The sequence below is a fragment of the Crinia signifera genome, chromosome 6, assembly GCF_055691185.1.
Source record: "Crinia signifera chromosome 6, ASM5569118v1, whole genome shotgun sequence".
In the NCBI taxonomy this organism is placed as follows: Eukaryota; Metazoa; Chordata; class Amphibia; order Anura; family Myobatrachidae; genus Crinia; species Crinia signifera.
In genome coordinates, this window is record NC_139222.1 from 128,557,611 (window position 1) to 128,577,024 (window position 19,414).

General features: G+C 46.1%; 1 protein-coding gene across 3 annotated transcripts in view; it reads left to right on the top strand.

Annotated features, from left to right (window-relative positions):
• The first annotated feature begins 315 nt into the window (after nt 1-315).
• Nucleotides 316-19,414, top strand: part of MLLT6 (MLLT6, PHD finger containing) — a 48,206-nt gene continuing 29,107 nt past the window's right edge. For 2 of the 3 annotated variants that reach the window (XM_083147136.1, XM_083147137.1), the window contains exons 1-6: nt 316-504; nt 7,121-7,200; nt 14,607-14,661; nt 15,052-15,161; nt 15,267-15,370; nt 18,523-18,631. In XM_083147136.1, coding sequence (XP_083003262.1) covers nt 396-504; nt 7,121-7,200; nt 14,607-14,661; nt 15,052-15,161; nt 15,267-15,370; nt 18,523-18,631 — 567 coding nt within the window. In that variant the 5' untranslated portion in view covers nt 316-395. Of the gene's footprint in view, nt 505-608; nt 683-7,120; nt 7,201-14,606; nt 14,662-15,051; nt 15,162-15,266; nt 15,371-18,522; nt 18,632-19,414 lie in introns of those variants that run through there. The other variant, XM_083147138.1, reaches the window with a different exon arrangement.

Below are 19,414 nucleotides of genomic sequence, written 5' to 3' on the forward strand. Positions count from 1 at the left end.
GGTGATGATAATCATTCATTACCAGGGAAGTCCAGGAAAAGAGCATTTTCTCCCTCATGGAGAGGGTCAGGTAGGCAAGTACGCTGCTGGTGCCCGATAGGGTAAGAAGCAGTCCGACAGACTACTGACTCCTGCGCACCGCCTCCGTCCTGACCCCTGTCGGCCAGTCCGTATCACGGGAAAACCGTTCACGCACGCGCCCTGGCTCGCCAAACATTCTGCCTTTAAGCTGGCAAAGAGCAGACCGTTGTACGCATGCGCCATGTCCCCGGAGCTCCGGTCGTGCGCATGCACAGTACAAGCCGTGGCCCGTGGTGTTGGAGCAGGACGCGCATGCGCAGTGTTCCCGCAGGTCGGCCGACCGGCCTCGGGGAGAACGGCGGCTCCATGGGAGGATGAAGGAGATGGTTGGAGGTTGCTGCGTGTGCTCGGATGAGAGGGGATGGGCCGAGAACCCGCTGGTCTATTGTGACGGGCACGGGTGCAATGTGGCGGTGCACCAAGGTGGGGCATCTGGTCTTAGGGGAGGGGCAAATGTTGACAGAAGGGGCGGTAGATATATACACCGTTGGGGCAACTACTACAAGGAAAAGGGCAGGTGCAGAACGAAACGGGGGCGCTGGAAACGAAAAGCAAGGGCAGATATTGGCCGGGGGCGAATGAGACCCCAAACGCAGATTTTGTGAGTTACCCAACTCAAGGGTCATTAGTACTGTAGCAGCAGACCTGCCATAATGCGCGTGTGACCTGCGCAATTTGCATATATGCTAATTACATCTTGGCGAGTTAGTTAAGGGCGATATATATATGCACTGATCAGCGCCATCCCCGGTGCTAGCGTAATGCAGGCGTCTCTAGCTGTATCTGTTACATGACTGTACTTTGTTTTAGCAGCTCAGTGTATGGAGTGTATGACATAACAACATGTAATCATTGTAGCGCAGGTACCATAGGATTTTCCTGCATTATTGAGGATGTCTTTTGGAATACTGTTGTCCAATTTTGTTTGTGGTTGTATTTTGCATCTGGATATGTAATACGACGAAGACCATATATAATTGTTTATGCATGTGTATTTGATTGTGCACAAGATAGATACATTGTTGTAGAATTACAAACAGTCAGCAAAGGTTTTGTGATTAGACCTATGCGGTTTACTTAGTGATGTCTGTCACACGGATGTGGGTTCCCTGTGATTGAGCTATAGCTGCCCCTCAGATCACAGGAAACCAGCCTAGTATGCAAGAGTAAAGTATATAACAATCATATAAGGTTTATGATATGTTTAAAAGGCAAATTAATCTATGTTTTGCAAAAATATTGCTATGTGAATGAGTTTTGGTTTCTTACTCTGATAAGTTAATGGTAGTCATCCTGTGATGTAAATTGTACAGTATCTTAAGATCTGGTCCTTAACCCTTTTTCTTTTCTGCAGGTATTTACACTTCAGCAATGGGCCTGATTCAAAGTTGTAATCAAATTCAATTTTATGTGGAGTTTATGTGATTATCACCTGACTGTGCATTGCGCATGCGTCTGTCACAGCTCAGGGCAGCCGAGAGGTATGCCGGGACCCGGTAAAATGGGGGGGGGGGCCTAATCACAGGAGGCGTGGTCACCTCCTGCGATTAGGTCACACCCCCAAAATTATTCTGGTGAGAGTGAAAAAACCCTCTTAAATCGAGGGGGGAGTGTTATTCTCCCCCCACCCCTTCAGCAGCAGCACACACCTACAGCATGGTGCTGTGCTGACAGCAGGCTCAGCATGAGCTCTCACGCTGTCAGTGAGATGCTCATGCTGAGTTTGCTGTCAGCACACCACATGCTGTACTTGTGTGCCGCCACTGCTGCGCCTGGGAGGGACAGAGGGGGAGTGGGTCTGACCAGCCCAGGAAGCCCGGGCTTGCTCAACCCCTGTCAGATAATGTTACACACTGACCCTAACTTACGGTCCCTAAAGGAATTTTGGTTCAACACTTCTGCACTGTTTCAACGTGGGTGCTGTGTTACACCCACAGTGCACTTTTTTTAATTTAAGATAATATATATATATATATATATATATATATACACACACACACACACACACACACACACACACACACACACACACACACACTTGGAAATAGCGGCACTCGACATTAAAGGATGTGGTTTTAACGCTTTTTAATTTGAAGCTGACCGTCTCCTGAGTGCCTTCTTTTTATGCGGTGTGTGTGTGTATATGTATGTATATGTATATATATATCTATATAACTCAGAATGACCCAGCACTCCAATCTACGGGGGTAGTTGCCCAGGTGCCTTCTCACAGATGCCAATTGGTATCTATATGTAGCAGTAGTGTCCGACAAAATATATATATATATATATATATATATATATATATGAGAGAGAGAGAGAGAGAGAGAGAGTCAAAGAAAGAGACTGGCACTCGGAGGTCTAGGTCTTGTACAAACGTGTATTCACAGCAAGTGGAAAGACAACCAATGTTTCGGGGGCTGCGCCCCTTTGTCAAGGTGTATGTGATAACAGTAGTAAAATAAAAGTGTTTACCTTAAATAGGGGTAGGTGAGTAGGAGGCAGCGTGACACGCTGGGCCAAGCCTGCACCAGCTGCGGGTCTGAGGGCGGAAATGACGTGGGCCATTTCTCATTTTATATGCCCCCGTCATGGGTATTAATTAATGTCCCCCCATTGTGAACGGCACCCCACGATTGACGCCAACCCGAAGCGTAGCGAGCCTGCGAGGGGCGGCGGTACGCGTCCTCCGACCTTTTCATACCCCTACTATCCACGTCAGCGTGGAGTTGAGAATATAAAGTGTGGCGAGCCACCGAGCCCGAAGCGTGGCGAGCGGATGCGTATCCCTGTGAAGTTATGCGCGTCCCCTCACGGGGCTCGCTGCGCTCGCCACGCTTCGGGCTGTGTGGCTCGCTGCGCTCGCCACACTTTATATTCTCAACTCCACGCCGACGTGGATAGTAGGGGTATGAAATGGTCGGAGGACGCGTACCGCCGCCCCTCGCAGGCTCGCTACGCTTGCCACGCTTCGGGTTGGCATCAATCGTGGGGTGCCGTTCACAATGGGGGCATTTGAGCCATCAGGGGGGTTAAAATTGGGTTCTGGGGACAATTTTACATTAAATCCAATGTAAAATACCTATTCACATTTGAATCAATGTAAAAATCGGGTCCATCGCGTCGGTCGCATCGCATGCAATTTGGTCGCATGCGATGCGATCGACGCAATTTTTCCGACCCGATCAAAATCGGTGTGGCCGTGCTAGGAAACAAGTACCTATTCCACTTGTGCCCGGCACTCCGCTGCAGAGAATGGTATGCCACCTGGTGCCCTCCTTTCTGGACTGGATAGTCCCTTTACAGTGTAGATCGATCAGGCGGCATCAGTGACCTACTAGCGGGACCACCATGCTGATACCTTGCCATATTGTGGTAACATGTACTCTTTGAACTGTATGCTGTTTTTGCACCATGCTTGGTGTGTCCCACTTTTGGATTTGTCCTTCACTTGAACTTTTTTGCTATATAAAAAGAATTTTCATTAATTTGGATGTGCTGGCTTCCTATTTTATATATATATATATATATATATATATATATATATATATATATATTCCACTTGTGCCCGGCACTCCGCTGCAGAGACTGGTATACCACCTGGTGCCCTCCTTTCTGGACTGGATAGTCCCTTTACAGTGTAGATCGATTAGGCGGCACTCAAGGATTTTTCAAATGCAAAAAAGTGTTTTTATTCCTCCGACATGTTTCGGGCAACTATATATTTTAGAGACTAGATCCCCTTGTTTTGATTACAGGATGTGATGTTCAGTGTGAGGGCGGAAGTTGTTAGATGCCCTCACAACGTTTTTTTTATTTTATCTGTAATTGACGTAGGTGTCGGTTATTTTGTTTTATTTTAGCTGCGTTGTACCCTCGCGGGCTCGCACGCTTTGCCACAGATTTATATTCCCCCTCCAGGTATACGTGGACCCATGGCATGATGGGAAAATTGTCAAAACTGAAGGGGATCTAGACACTATCATATACATATACAGATTTTATAGCCACTTCAAGTAGGACTGTGCTGGCCCATGCTTAGACAGCACCAAAACAGTCTGTCGGCGTCATGGAGGGACTACTTTGGTTCATACAGACCAAATCCATGTTAAGTATTTGCCCTCCAACCTGTTTAACTTTTTTGTCAAAATTATTTGACATTATACAGTGTTGGTTAATTATTAAAAATGATCCATTTCATTTACTAGGCCTTTATACCGTTATGTGACGCACAAAAATTGAAATTTCCTTCCAAGTTGCAATATCCTTTGCCGCACACAGCCTTTATAAAATTAGAGGGAACATTGGCTGGAACACTTGCATGCTTCCACACATTTACGCAGCTGCAGTGGCATTAGCATACATCTCTAAATCAGGCACAATGGGGGTTTCGCATCCTGGCGAGTCAACCAGATCTCGCCTTGCGAATGGTATTAAGCCGGCCCACCATTCGCATGTACATTCGCACTGGCTGTGTATGGATGTTTTACATAAACATCCATTCGCAGCTTGCGGGGGAACACCCACATCATTCGATGTCAACGTGCAAACAGATCTAAGGTTGCTTAGAGCAACCTTAGAGCTGCATGCACATTCTAAGGGAAATCGTCCGTTCTGCCCTTTTTTTTTTTTTTTGCATGCATGGTAAATACTAGCTGCTATTGTAAATGGCCCACAAATGCTGGGCATATTTATTTTGACACTGCAATTTAGGAGGGGCATTTATCATTTTTTTGCATTGGCATTGTAATCTGGGCACAATGTTGGCACTTCAGCACATTGCAGAACATGATTACATTGGTCAACTGTATGAAGTGGCAATGACAGGGATGGGGGCTCCAAAATGCAGTGTGCTCACTGCAGTGCACATGCACGCTCTACTGACCACACAAGCAGGGTGACAATTGCAGGGGAGGATCTCAGTAGAGCCCTCCTTTGGTAATACTTGTAATCTGTAGCAGAAAGGTTACAACGGGCTAACACCATTTTCATTAAATTTCACATTCTGGAGCTTGGCAAATCTGACAACATCACAGGTGAGATTTAATAGGATGAGAGATTCAGAAAGTGAGAGATTTTGTGAGAAATCTCCAGTTTTTTTGAAGCGGCAATCATTTACACAGCAAAATCAGTTTGATTTTGCTGTGTAAATGATTGCCGCTTTAAAAAAACTGGAGATTTCTCACAAAATCTTTCACTTTCTGAATCTCTCATCCTATTAAATCTCACCCCATATCTCCCATAGAAACCTGTAGGGTTGTGGCTGGATTTGTGAATGGAGGGATATTATTAAATTTCAGAGATACGTGATGCTGTCCATCCATCCAGTGGCGTGCGGTGGGGTGAGGCAGGTGAGGCACAGCCTTTCCTGTTATACTAGCGTATATGCTGGAGTTTTGAACTTATAAAGTATGTCAAAAATACAAATAATATATAAAAAAAATCGGTACTTATGTAATATCTGGGCTCCCTTATTTCTTATGAGACCGCGTCCCCTCGCAGGGCTCGCTGCGCTCGCCACGCTTCGGGCACGGTGGCTCACTGCGCTCGCCACACTATATAAAATCAACTCCATGCGTAGTTGGATAGTAGGGGTATGAAAAAATGGGGTGCATTTAATACATAAGTACCAAAAAATCTTATTTTTATTATTCTAATAATTTTTATAGTCAAAACTCTGGAGTAAAAAGTCTATGGCAGGTGAGGCAGTGCCTCACCTGACTACCTATTCTGTGCATCTCTTATCAAATCTCAGCGAATCTCCAGCAGTTTATACTGCTGCACATGTGTATAATGCCGGCATGTACCCCTGGGCTCATATAATGTGTTCAAATCTGACTCTGGTACTTCCCAGGGACTCCTCAGCCATTTACCTGCCCCATCATACATTTACTGTTTCCCCCCTGCAAGCAGGTGTTTTTGGGGAATAAGCCACAAATAATTTTTTTATTAAATGGGATCCTTCGACCTTAGGGGGTTATTCAGACCTAATCACACAGCTGCAAATTTGCAGCGTTAGTGATTATCGATAGACTTCTCGATAGAGGCCATCCTATGGTAAAATCATGCTACTTTTTTTTATCATTGGCCGTATGCACATTGCAGATGCATTAATAGCGCACATAACGTACAAAAGCCAGCGTTTGTAGGTGGGTGGTAATTGTCCGTTTTCTGAGTGTCAGGAAAAATGCAGGCTTGGATGTCGTGCGACGTCGGCTATGGCCCTGATCCGACTTCTTCTATCATAGCTGCAGAGTAAGTCCTGGGCTACTCACAGACTACACACACTGTAAAAAACTTTGATGGCGAATGAGTTGCAAATTGATTTGCAGCTAAACGCTGATAGTTACTTTTCACAAGCCGTGCTAAGCAATTTGCAGGCTTGCACAGGGTGGGATTTCACTCAGATTTGGCAGCAGTTATCTATTTGTAGGGTGATCGCAGGGCACTGCTAAATGTGGAGAAGCTGGCACCCATTACTGCCTGATGTATTAATCCCCCCCCCCCCCCACGCCAATAAGGAGAGCCGTTATGCCCAGCGTTATCGGCTCTCATTATCTGCTCCCCCACAGCCTTGAGCATGGGCATTTAATTAAAAAAGTCCTTCTCTCCCCTCGGACGGCTGTCTGAGCATGCGCAAGATCTCGCTTTTATTGCGAGATCTCGTGTGCAGCCCGGAGCCAGCAGCAGGGCTAACGTTGTCCCCACAGTGTGGATAGGACAATGCTAGACCTCTTAATACATCACCCCGGCCGCTAATTACTGGGGGGATTGCAGGGGAAAGCCCCGCCATGTGTTACTTGGCGGACTGTCCCTAGCGCACGTTATGTGCGCTATTAATGCATCTGCAAAAATGTAATCTCCTAGTTAACTAGCGTTAAGAGCATTTATACATCTGCCCCTGTACCTGTATCAAGCCACTTGCCAAGGAGCTTAATCTAAAGATTTTGTAAAGTGACCCAATACTCATTCAATGAAAATGACACATCCAAAATATTTTTGTTGTTGCAGCTGAGTAATACTTCCCCTTTTCTTTCAGCATGCTATGGGATTGTACAGGTACCCACAGGGCCATGGTTCTGTCGAAAATGTGAGTCCCAGGAGAGAGCCGCCAGGGTGGTGAGTTCATTAGTACAGTATATACTAATATTCACATATTTATCTTCTCTGATTTCATGAAAATGTTTCTCTTGATTTTTCCTAATGGTGACTTAGGAGATTTTGCATGTTCTTAATGGAAATAGCATTCTTTTGTAATTAATGCAACTCCAAATTATTTTATTTTCTTTCCAATGCTTACATGCTAAAGCTAATGCCATCAAAATAGTACCAGCAGTCAGATTTCTGGAGAATGTATGGCATAGAGGGATTGTATGTCTTTAGACCCTCTTCTGTGCCCCCTCCCTCTTCTTCTTTTTTTTTTTTTTTTATAAATAAAACTATATAAACAAAAAGAAAAAAGTAAAACAAAAAATTTCACATATTCTAAAAAATACAAAGTACAACTGACAAGGCCCTAGGTCAAAATAAGTAAAAACTAAATAACAAAACAATTCCAATTGAAACAGAGACTATATTGTACAAATATAGTACAATATAGTCTCTGTTTAAATTTGAATTGTTTTGTTATTTAGTTTGGTACTTGTTTCCTAGAACGGCCACAACGATTTAGATCGTTGTGGTCGTAAGATAAAAAATCGGATCGATCGCATCGCATGCGATTTGGTCGCATACGATGCGACCGATCCGATCGACCGATTTTTCACCCGATTTTTTTTTTTTTTTTTCACCTGATTATTTTAAATTGCCCCCCCAAATGTTACTAAGTGGGCTAGACCCCACGATAGACGTCAACCCGAAGCGTGGCGAGCGCAGCGAGCCCGCGAGGGGCGGCGGTGCGCGTCCTCCGACCTTTTCATTCCCCTACTATCCACTAGGGCGTGGAGTGAGAATAGAATAGTGTGGCGAGCGCAGCGAGCCACCGAGCCCGAAGCGTGGCGAGCGCAGCGAGCCCCGCGAGGGGACGCGTCTAACTTCACAGGTATACGCGTCCCCTCGCGGGGCTCGCTGCGCTCGCCACGCTTCGGGCTCGGTGGCTCGCTGCGCTCGCCACACTATTATATTCTCACTCCACGCCCTAGTGGATAGTAGGGGAATGAAAAGGTCGGAGGACGCGTACCGCCGCCCCTCGCGGGCTCGCTGCGCTCGCCACGCTTCGGGTTGACGTCTATCGTGGGGTCATGGCGGGCACATAAAAAATGTGAAATGGGTCATATTTGGCCATTTCACCTTTTTTATCATTTTACCCTATGTGAGATGGACTTAATCAAGTCCATCTCATCTTGTGCCATTATAATGGCACAAGACCGACAAGATCCTCCCGATTTCAATGTTAAAAATTTTTTTAACATTGAAGTCTATGGAAAAATCGGGTCAATCGGTCGGTCGCATCGTGGCCGATTTTAATTGGTCGCGACCGACCGATCGACCCGATTTCTGTCAATCAAAGTGAAAAAATTTTAAAAAATCGGCCAGATCGTGAGGATCGTGTCCCTTAATTAAGAGCCACGATCACTCACGATTGTGGCCGTTCTAGGAAACAAGTACCTTTAGTTTTTACTTATTTTGACCTAGGGCCTTGTCAGTTGTACTTTGTATTTTTTAGAATATGTGAAATTTTTTGCTTAACTTTTTTTTTTCTTTTTCTTTATTTTTCTCATATTTGTTGATATAGTTTTATCTTTTGCAAATACTACTGTGGAGGAGCAGGATATATTATGAGCAAATGCCTGGGGCACATAGAATACTAAAACTCCATACACACAGAGCAATACATTGCTGAGCAATATACAGCAGTGATTCCCAAACATTTTGAAATCCCGGCACACTGAAGTATCAGTATTTTTTTCATGGCACACCTAGGATAAAAGGTTTTGTTTTAAATTTAAACATTTGGAGAATAATATATTAAATTAAGCAAATTGTGCCTATCTGCTATCCTTACGGTCAGTTATGTGGTAGTGTACAGTTGTGCTTCCGATTGTCCAAATTTTATGACTAGCATTGGTTTTGCTTTCTCTTTAAATATAAATAATTTGACTTGGTCATTTACCACCAACCTGAGGCCCCCCTTACAAGAGCCTTTGCGGCATCCCTGGCACACCGTTTTGGAACCACTGTCCTACAGTATATCTGTGCTTTACTGTTTATACACTAAAGTGTCTTTATGCTGTGAGGCTTACATTGTAATGTGTGCAAACGAATACATTTTTACATGCATGGTAAATAGTGGCTTCTTTTGCATATAAATGCTAGGGTGGTATTCAATTAGCCGCAGGACTTACCACATGGCTAAAGCTCTGCCTAGAATTATTCAATTAATGCTGCTACCCCTAACTGTAATGGTCCCTACACACATAGCGATGTGTGTGGGGCTTCCTAGCTATGCTCGGTCAGCCTCTGGTGCAGCGCTGACGGCCCACACACAGCGCTAGCTGTCAGCGCTGTGTGCTGAGCGAGCGATCAGCTCTCTGTGCTGAGCAAGCTGACAGAACCAGTGTTTTCTGGTGACAGCAATGCATGGGGTCGCTCATTGCTGTCGCTGTAGCACCTACACACACACCGATGTAGGGGCATTTTCTAAGCGACTTTGCCAAACTAAGCAAAGTCGTTTAGAAAATGCCTTAATATCGGCATGTGTGTTGGCCCTATAAGCCCAGAGGGTTCACTCAACATGGATTTTGCCTTGCAGCCTCAGGTGCTATTTGGAAAAGTCCACCCTCTGAGGCTGACTGTGGTGCTAACCCATATATTCAAAACACTTGAATCTGTGTGCTTACAGTGCATGTACTTCGACGTATAGTTTAATAGCAGTGCGGCTAATTGAATCTTCCACACAACAACTTTTTAGGTTTCACTACAATTTAGATTTTAGAGTTTGGATACAAACTAAAGCTAAATTTATCTGCACATTTTAAATGTATTCTCCCCGTGCTTGCGTGGGTTTACTCCGGGTACTCCGGTTTCCTCCCACATTCCAAAAATATACTGGTAGGCTAATTGGCTCCCAACCAAATTAACCCTAGAATGTCTGTGTGTGTGTGTGTACATGTGGTAGGGAATATAGATTGTAAACTCCAATGGGGCAGGGACTGATGTGAATGTTCAACTATACTCTGTAAAGCGCTGTGGAATATGTGTGCACTATATAAGAAACTGTTAATAAATAAATGTACCCCACCTGTAGTGCAACATTGTTGCCTAGGTGCACAGTTACTTGCGCTTTTTTTTTTGTTTACGCCCACATCTGAATCCGTCCCATAGTGTGGAGCCTGACACCCGGAAAACAGGTTTCCTGCTCTAGAGATCTGTGCAAACAGTCAGTATTGGGTGAAAACAAAAAAAGTATGCTTGTAGGTACCAATCCAATATCCTGTATATATGTTCTCCCCTTCACCCCTTCTGGTACTGCTTATTTTATTAGAGATCAACAACCATAGATAGATAGATCACCATTGATTTGCTTTATCTCCGCCACCTGTTCGGTCTATGGGCAGTATTCAATGAGAAAAATTTGCCGTGTTTTATGGCGAGTTTGTGCTTTTCTCGCGTTGGACGGAGAATTTTGGTCTCAAAAAGCGAACAACCCTATTCGACGTGCACTTCTCACCGTCTTTCTAAGTGATTTTCGCCGCGTCTCTCCGTGTAGCAATTCTCCATCTTTTCATGGAGAAGTGGAATGTGAACTATTAAAATAAAAGTTTTTTTGTTTTAATTTTGGTGTAAAAAAATCAGGAATTTTATTCTGTGAAGGGGCATGCTATTTTTATTCATGTGCTTATAGCACATCAATATATATTTAAATTTAAAAAAAATATATAATAATTATTATTTTTTTTACACAGAGCAGCCAGCAGGGGGCCAGGAGCCGAGCCGCTCATTAGATATTCATATATTCACTGCACCCGATCATTACATATGCATGATCGGGAGCAGTGACTATACCCGGTCCCCTGCTGGCTCTGGGGGGGGGCAGCTTGTGCTGCCTGGGTCCCAGGGAGCCCTTCTCCCCTCCACAAAAGTTCTGGGGCAGGCAGGGAGACTTCAACCTCCCTGCCTGCCACCGTCCCACGGCTCCCTGCCGTGGACGCTCGTCTGCTGCAGGGGTTAAGATTCACCACGAGGCGCAACTCGCCCCTCCGACATTGAATACAGGGAGAGCGAGTGGCAGCCAGCCCTCCGGAACACAGCTAGACAATATTTTACATTGAATACTGAATACTGCCCTATAACACACCCTTCCTTGTTCCTCTTTTAGCACTTCTACATTTGCATGATGCTGAACTTATTCCTAGGGGGGAATTTACTAAGATGGGAGTTCTATTGAATATGTGATGTTGCTATGGGCGACCGATCGAATTCTATCTATTATCTTCTAGAAGGTGCTAAATAAGTAGATTCTGATGATTTGCTAATACCAAAATCCCATCTGAAAAAGAACTCCCATCAGAGTAAATTTACCTCCTTGTCTCTAACAACCTTGTATTAATCTCACTATGAAAATGTTTTTTAGTGTGTAAAAGAATTTGTTTAAATCCTCATGTTTCACGATTTGTACTTGTGCTAACCTAGTGCTTGTGCTCACCATTCTGAACCTAGAACTTTGATTTGCAGTGTAAATGGTTGCCGCTTTAATAAAAATGGGAAAAATCTCTCACTTTCTGATTATCGTACCCTGTTCCATTTGGCTCTAAAACTCCACCAGCTTTCTTCCTCCAGATTTTCTCATATGCCCCTCTGCACCAGTTTTTTCCAGCATGCACTTCTGCTTACCAACTTTTCCCAATCCTGTATCTTTGCCTACCAGATTTTCCCTAAAATGCCCATCAGCTTTTCTTTAGTGTTGCCATGCCCTGCCTACCTGGGTATTGGTCATTTGGCTCACTAAACTAAGGTTGAACATGCAGTAGGTTGACAGGCCTTAGGTTGACACATGACAAAGGTCAACATAGCTTTATGTCTTCAAGGTCGGTAGGTCGACATTGGGAAGGTTGACAGTCAAAAGGTCGACATGGGGTTTTCACTTTTTTTATCCGTAATGTCGGCAAGTGCACCATGTTCCCTTGCATGGCTCGTGTGCTCTCCATGCTTCAGGCTCAGTGCCTCACTACGCTCAGCATACTATTATGCCCCTTTCAGACCGCACTAAAAAACCGGTATTTTGCCGATTTTTAACCGTTTTGAAACGGTAATGTGTGCGGTCTGAAAGGTGCAAAGTGATTTTACCGTTTCCAAAAAAACGGTTTTTGGAAACGGTAAAAAAGCAGGGTCCTACCCGTTTCAGACCTGTTTTTTTTGTGTCAAAACAGATCTGAAACGGGATTCCTCCCCCCCCTCCCCCCTGGGCAGCACAGGGAGGGGAATAATCGTGCTGGGGGCAGGGGGTCCCTACAGTGTATGTTATATCAGTGGCGGGGTCCCTGCAGCTACTAGTTCCCATACGCTGCAGGGACCCCGCCACTGATATAACATACACTGTAGGGACCCCTGCGCTGCGCTGCCCAGGTAGGATCCGTGCTGCGGGGCTGGAGGACCCCCGTGTCCATACCGTGCTGTTTTGCGGGAGGACACCCCCACCCCGTCGTGTGCATACCTCCAGTGTCTGGCTGTATGTATCGCCAGACAGAGACGCTGCCTGTCCTGCGGCTCCTGTCCTGCTCCCAGGCTCAAATTCAGGGGGGGGGGGGGAGAGAGACGCTGCCCGCGGGTCCTCCTGCAAAGCTGATGAATTTATTTGGGGGGGGGGGGCGAGGGGGGAGAGACGCTGCCCGCAAAATGGATTCATTTATTGGGGGGGGGGGGGGGCGAGGGGGGAGAGACGCTGCCCGCAAAATAGATTAATTTATTGGGGGGGGGGGGCGAGGGGGGAGAGACGCTGCCCGCAGGTCGTCCCGCAAAACAGATTAATTTATTGGGGGGGGGCTGGGTAGTGGCATGGACAGGGACAGGATGTCGGGACCGGAGTCCCGCTGTCACTGCTGCTCCCAGCCGCCGCGCACTCGCTGGGAGTCACTCCTACTGCCTCTATAGTGCACTCCTCTCCTCCGTTGGCCAGTGCAGGACGGCGAATGAGTCCTGTCCCCCCGCCCGCCCCCCAATAAATTATTCAGCTTTGCGGGAGGACCCCCCTGGAGCCAGGACCGGCCACAGTGCACAGGGGAGCAGAAGCCATTTTTTGTATCGCTTTCACACCGCAAACCTGCTTTAGACCAGGTATTTAGATGTGGTGTGAAAGGGGGTAAACTTCCTCTGACCCGTTTTAAAAAATGTTTTAAATACCTGGTCTAAAGAAGGTTTTGCGGTCTGAAAGCAGCATTATATAGTCCCTCCACGGCCTTGTGGATGGTAGGGCACAAAATTCCGCCTGTCGGCACATGCCAGTTCCAAAACAAATGTGAATATCCATTCAGACTTTTTCACTGTCAAGCTTCCCAATGTCGATCTAATAGCCCTGTCGACCTAAAGCCATGTCAACCTTTTTTCATGTGTCAACCTTCAGTGGTCGACCGAATGCATGTAGATCTTTTGGCTGTCGACTTAGTGACTGTATACGCCTACCTGTGTACCCCAAATTGCTTGTCTACTTACCTGAATCCCGCCATCGCTGCTGACGAATAACATGGCTGCATTCACATGACAGCGAGTCCTAGACAGAGCAACAGACAAGACTCGGTGAAGTGATAAAGGGGGAAATTTGTAAAAAAAATAGTTGTATTTGTATTCAGAAATACACTTATTTTTGACATTTACTATCCCGAAAATACGGCAATTCGTATTCCTATTGATGTGCTATCAATACGAATACGAATTGCCGTATTTTCGGGATAGTAAATGTCAAAAATAAGTGTATTTCTGAATACAAATACACCTATTTTTTACAAATTTCCTTTAGTAAATTTCCCCCAAAGTGTCTGGTTTTTATCACTGGCCAATCAGCTCCTAACTGTGAAATAACAGGCTTGGTTTAAAAAATGAAAGGTAGGAGCTGATTGGCCGGTGATAAAAACCAGACACTATATCACTTCACCGAGCTTAATAAATCTGCCCCTGAATGTGTATATTTATATACTGTATATTTATATTGTGTCTATGTGTATATATACACACCTAATACAGTAGGTGCAATATAATATAAAATGTACAGTATAAAGTGTGTTTAGAGGTGGATATCGTTTCTGATTATTCTGTCTTTTTTGCTAAGCAGTTTGATCACTGTGAGCACCGTGGTTGATAAAATGACAGGAATATGAAATTATATTGCTAAATTAGAAATGCCTAGTGCAGTTTTGGAAAATGTTATTTTAATCTTGTTAAATTTTGTTCTCAAGTAATGTTTCAAACCACTATGTGCATATTTAGCAACACTCTCCAACTTTGCTATAAAGCGGAGAAGGCATTTCCTAATCCTATGTTAATAGATTGTATGTATATGTACTACAGACACTTGACAATTCTCTCCTTTGCAGAGATGTGATCTCTGTCCACATAAAGAAGGGGCACTGAAAAGAACGGACAACGGAGGTAAGACAGTCCAGGGTTTGGACAATACTCAGTGGCGGATTATACTCAGGGCTATTTTTCAGCAGGCTCCAGCAGGAACTGAGGCCCTTATTCTAGTTCACTCTTCCTGACAAAATATTTCTTAGATGGACAAAACCATGTGCACTGCAGGTGAGGCAGGTGTAAAACCCCACCCAAATCTAATTATCTCTGCACAAGTAACACCTGCCTCACCTGCAGTGCACATGGTTTTGTCCATATAAGAAATATTTTGTCAGAAAGAGTGAACTAGAATAAGGGCCTCAGTTCCTGCTGGAGCCTGCTGAAAAATAGCCCTGATTATACTGTAGCTACTATTGCTCTGTCTGCTCTACCTCTTACTATCTCCATTTGTTCAAATGCTCCTCACAGGTTGGGCGCACGTGGTATGTGCGCTCTACATCCCAGAGGTTCAGTTTGCCAATGTCTTGACAATGGAACCCATAGTCCTGCAGTATGTACCACATGATCGCTTCAATAAGGTATTTCTGTAGTGACCCTTCTGATTTAAAAAATGTAACTGTAACCTATAATTCCAGTTAGCTGCCTGAATCCTTCCTCAAGTCTTATTTTACTTGCACCCATAGACCTGCTATATATGTGAAGACCAGGGGCGTGAAAGTAGGGCTGCATCTGGGGCCTGTATGACTTGTAACCGTCACGGCTGTCGCCAGGCATTCCATGTGACATGGTGAGTATTCCAGTGAAGTATTTCTAACCTCTGAGCTGCTCTAAAAACTCAGACTGGGCCCACAGTATTGCCATGGAACCAGTGGCGTAACTATAAATTTTGCTCCCCCAAGCCAAAATATTTTCTGGCGCCCCCCCCCCCCCCCCCCCTCCACACACACACACACACATACTGCCCCTTTTACATTGTGCGACACATCTTAATGCCCCTTACACTATACTATACATACTGAATTGCTACTCACAGTGTACAGCACACACCATAATGCCATTTATAGAATACACACAATACTGTAATGCCCTTTACACATTATATAAAGCTGCGGGGTGTGTATGGTTAGGGTTATAGGCTGCGAGTGTGTATGTATGGTTAAGGTTATATACTGCGGGGGGGGGGGGGGGGGCTGGGTGGTTAGGGTTATAGGCCGCGGTGGGGTGTGTGTATAGTTAGAGTTATAGGCTGTGGGGTGTGTGTGTATGGTTATGGTTATAGGCTGCAGGGTGTGTGTGTATGGTTAGGGTTATAGGCTGCGGGGTGTGTGTGTATGGTTAGGGATATAGGCTGTGGGGTGTGTATGGTTATAGGCTGCAGGGGTGTATAGTTAGAGTTATAGGCTGTGGGGTGTGTGTGTGTATGGTTATGGTTATAGGCTGTGGGGTGTGTATGGTTATGGTAATAGGCTGCAGGGTGTGTGGGTGTGTGTGTATGGTTAGGGTTATAGGCTGCGTGGTGTGTGTGTATGGTTAGGGATATAGGCTGTGGGGTGTGTATGGTTATAGGCTGCAGGGTGTGTGTATAGTTAGAGTTATAGGCTGTGGGATATGTGTGTATGGTTATGGTTATAGGCTGTGGGGTGTGTATGGTTATGGTTATAGGCTGCAGGGTGTGTGTGTATGGTTAGGGTTATAGGCTGTGGGGTGTGTGTGTATGGTTAGGGATATAGGCTGTGGGGTGTGTATGGTTATAGGCTGCAGGGTGTGTGTGTATGGTTAGGGTTATAGGCTGTGGGGTGTGTGTATGGTTAGGGTTATAGGCTGCGGGGTGGGTGTGTGTATGGTTAGGGTTATAGGCTGCAGGGTGTGTGTGTATGGTTATGGTTATAGGCTGCAGGGTGTGTGTATGGTTAGGGTTATAGGCTGTGGGGTGTGTGTATGGTTAGGGTTATAGGCTGCAGGGTGTGTGTGTATGGTTAGGGTTATAGGCTGCGGGGTGTGTGTATGGTTAGGGTTATAGGCTGCAGGTGTGTGTATGGTTGGGGTTATAGGGTGCAGTGTTTGTGTGTATGTATGGTTAGGGTTATAGGCTGCAGGGTGTATGGTTAGGGTTATAGGCTGCAGGTGTGTGTATGATTAGGGTTATAGGCTGTGGGGTGCGTATGGTTAGGGTTATAGGCTGTAGGTTGTGTGTGTGTGTATGGTTAGGGTTATAGGCTGCAGTTGGGTGGTGAATGGCTGGGGTTATAGGCTGTGCGGGGGTGTATAGTAAGGGTTGGGCGACAGGGCAGTGTATAGTTAGTTAGGCTGTGGGGGTGGGGGGTTTATAGATAGTTAGGCTGTGGGGATGGGGGCTGTATAAATAGTTAGTCTGTGGGGGTGGGGGTGTATAGTTAGGCTGTAAAGGTGCGGGATTATAGTTAGGCTGCAGGGGGGTGTAGAGTTAGGGCTGGCCTACGGGGGGGGGGGGGTGTATAGTTAGTTAGGCTGTGGGGGCTGTATAAATAGTTAGGCTGTGGGGATGGGGGATTATAGTTAGGCTGCAGGGGGGTGTATAGTTAGTTAGGCGGTGGGGGTTCCGGGTGTATAGTTAGTTAGGCTGCGGGGGTGGGGGGGGGGGGGTGTATAGTTAGGGATGCGCTACAGGGGGGTGTATAGTTATCTAGGCTGCCGGGATAGTGGGGGTTTATAGATAGAGCTAGGCTGTGGGGGTGTATAGTTACGGTTAGGCTACAGGGGGTGTATAATTAAGTTTAGACTGGGGGGGGGGGTGTATAGTTTAAATAAGGGTTCTAAGTGGTACTCACAGTGCCAGGGGCTATGGGCTCAATAGGGCCAGGCAGTGGAAGTGTCCTCAAGGGGGTAGAGAGCAGCGCCTCCCCTTGTCATTAATTAAGGACCAGGGGGTGGAGAGAAGCCAGACAGTGGGCGGGGCCGAGCACAAGCCCATTAAAAAAAAAAAAAGAAGTGGCACCTGTCGCAGTCAGAGGCGGATATCAGTACCACACTGCCCCTAGGCACCACATGTTTTGCCCCCCTCCCCCTCCAGCCAACCTAATATGATGAGAGATAGGGGTGAAAGAGAGGGATGTGTGAGAGGGGAGAGAGAGGGATGAGAGAGAGAGGAGAGAGAGATGGATGTACCTTGCTTGCATGGGTGTTCAGCTCTGGCAGCACAAAGATCCCCAATGCCACACAGGTACAAGGGCCAGGCTGTCTCTCCCCAGCTTCACTCGATCCCTGGCCACAGGCGCTGCAGGCACAGTTGAGGAGACTCTTCCTGCGCGGCGCAAAATACACTAATAAAAAGTGTCACAAGAACATCAAGCCGCTGCTCGTCTGCCGCCTGTGTCTCCCGCTGTCCTGCTGCGCCCCGCGTATTAGCGTGGTGCTTAGTGCTGGGGACAGCAGCACCTCTCCAGCGCATGTACTGCGGCCCTAGCCCGGCTCAGGCTGACAGGATGATGCCTGCTGGGGACCTGCGGTCAATAATGTAACAGGAAGTATACCCTCTCCTCCCGAGTCCCCTCCCATCTATCATCGTCCTGACTGCGCTGTGGGCTGCAGCAGCAGAGTGCCATCATGGGCACTGGCAGTGCTCCTGCGCCCCTATGGCAAGCGCTCCCCCCCCCGCCACCACTGGGGCTGCGGAGCCCTAATTACGCCACTGTATGGAACAGTAATTTGACATAAATCCACATTTTGAAATCTTTGTATACCTGCTTAATGAGTTATCTGGAGCTAAAACAGAGCCATCATTCAAGGTGGCTTTGGTGGTATTATCATCTTAACACAAACTGCCATCCCTATTGTTATGTTAACATTGTAAATATTATATGATATTGTTATAAAGGAAATGGATACATGACACATTTTTTCTTTACTTATTACACACATTCTTTATGATAGCAAGTCCTTAATACTGCTCTTCCACCTTAGTGCCCAGATGGCCGGTCTCTTATGTGAGGAGGAAGCTCAGGAAGTGGATAATGTCAAGTATATTGGGTACTGCAAATACCATTTCAACAAGATGGTGAGAGATCCACAGGTACCTTGCAAACTTACTCCGGGTATCATTTGCATATTATGCTATTTCCAGCTTAGTTCCACAGTACCTTTGTCTTACCAATAGCGGACTTACGACCTGATTCGGTTGGTGGACTGCAAATTCGCATCCCATCCAAATATCTATAAGCCGTGCATGTACACAGTGCGCGTGTGTCCCCTTACGTACGGACCGTGGGAAGGGTAGCATTCGCTGGCCTTACACGGGTGACTGACAGGCAGGGGAGCATTCCAGGGCAGAACCCCGGAACATTTCATGGGCGTGCCCACAAAAACAGTGCCACAAAAACCCATAGAAACGTTGGGCGGCACCAGCAAACCCAGGCGTACCTCTGCCTGTTCTGGACAGGCGCATTACATTACGTCAATACAAGTAGCCTTCCGTGTGACTCCTGGGTCATACGGCGGCTGTGAGTGCCAGGCGCAGTAGGAGAAATCCTTTGGTAAGTAACCATAAAATTTGTGTGCAGCTTACTCATATACATCCGTTTGACGGGGTGGCTTGTGTTCACCAGGGCAGCGCTAATCTGCTCTCTGGGCTGCGAAAACATGCAGCCTAGCAAGCAGGTCTGAATTGGGCCCTTAGTCTCTGTTTTATATCACAGTACAAGGCTTCACATGCTGTGTGCTTGTTAACCTCTATGCTGTCGTCTTCCTGCTGATTCACCTGCTTGGGAATGAAAAGTTTAACACGAAAAGTATTTTACTATTCAGATAAAATATCATCATATCAGAAAGCGATCATTATGAAATATACTACCGTTCA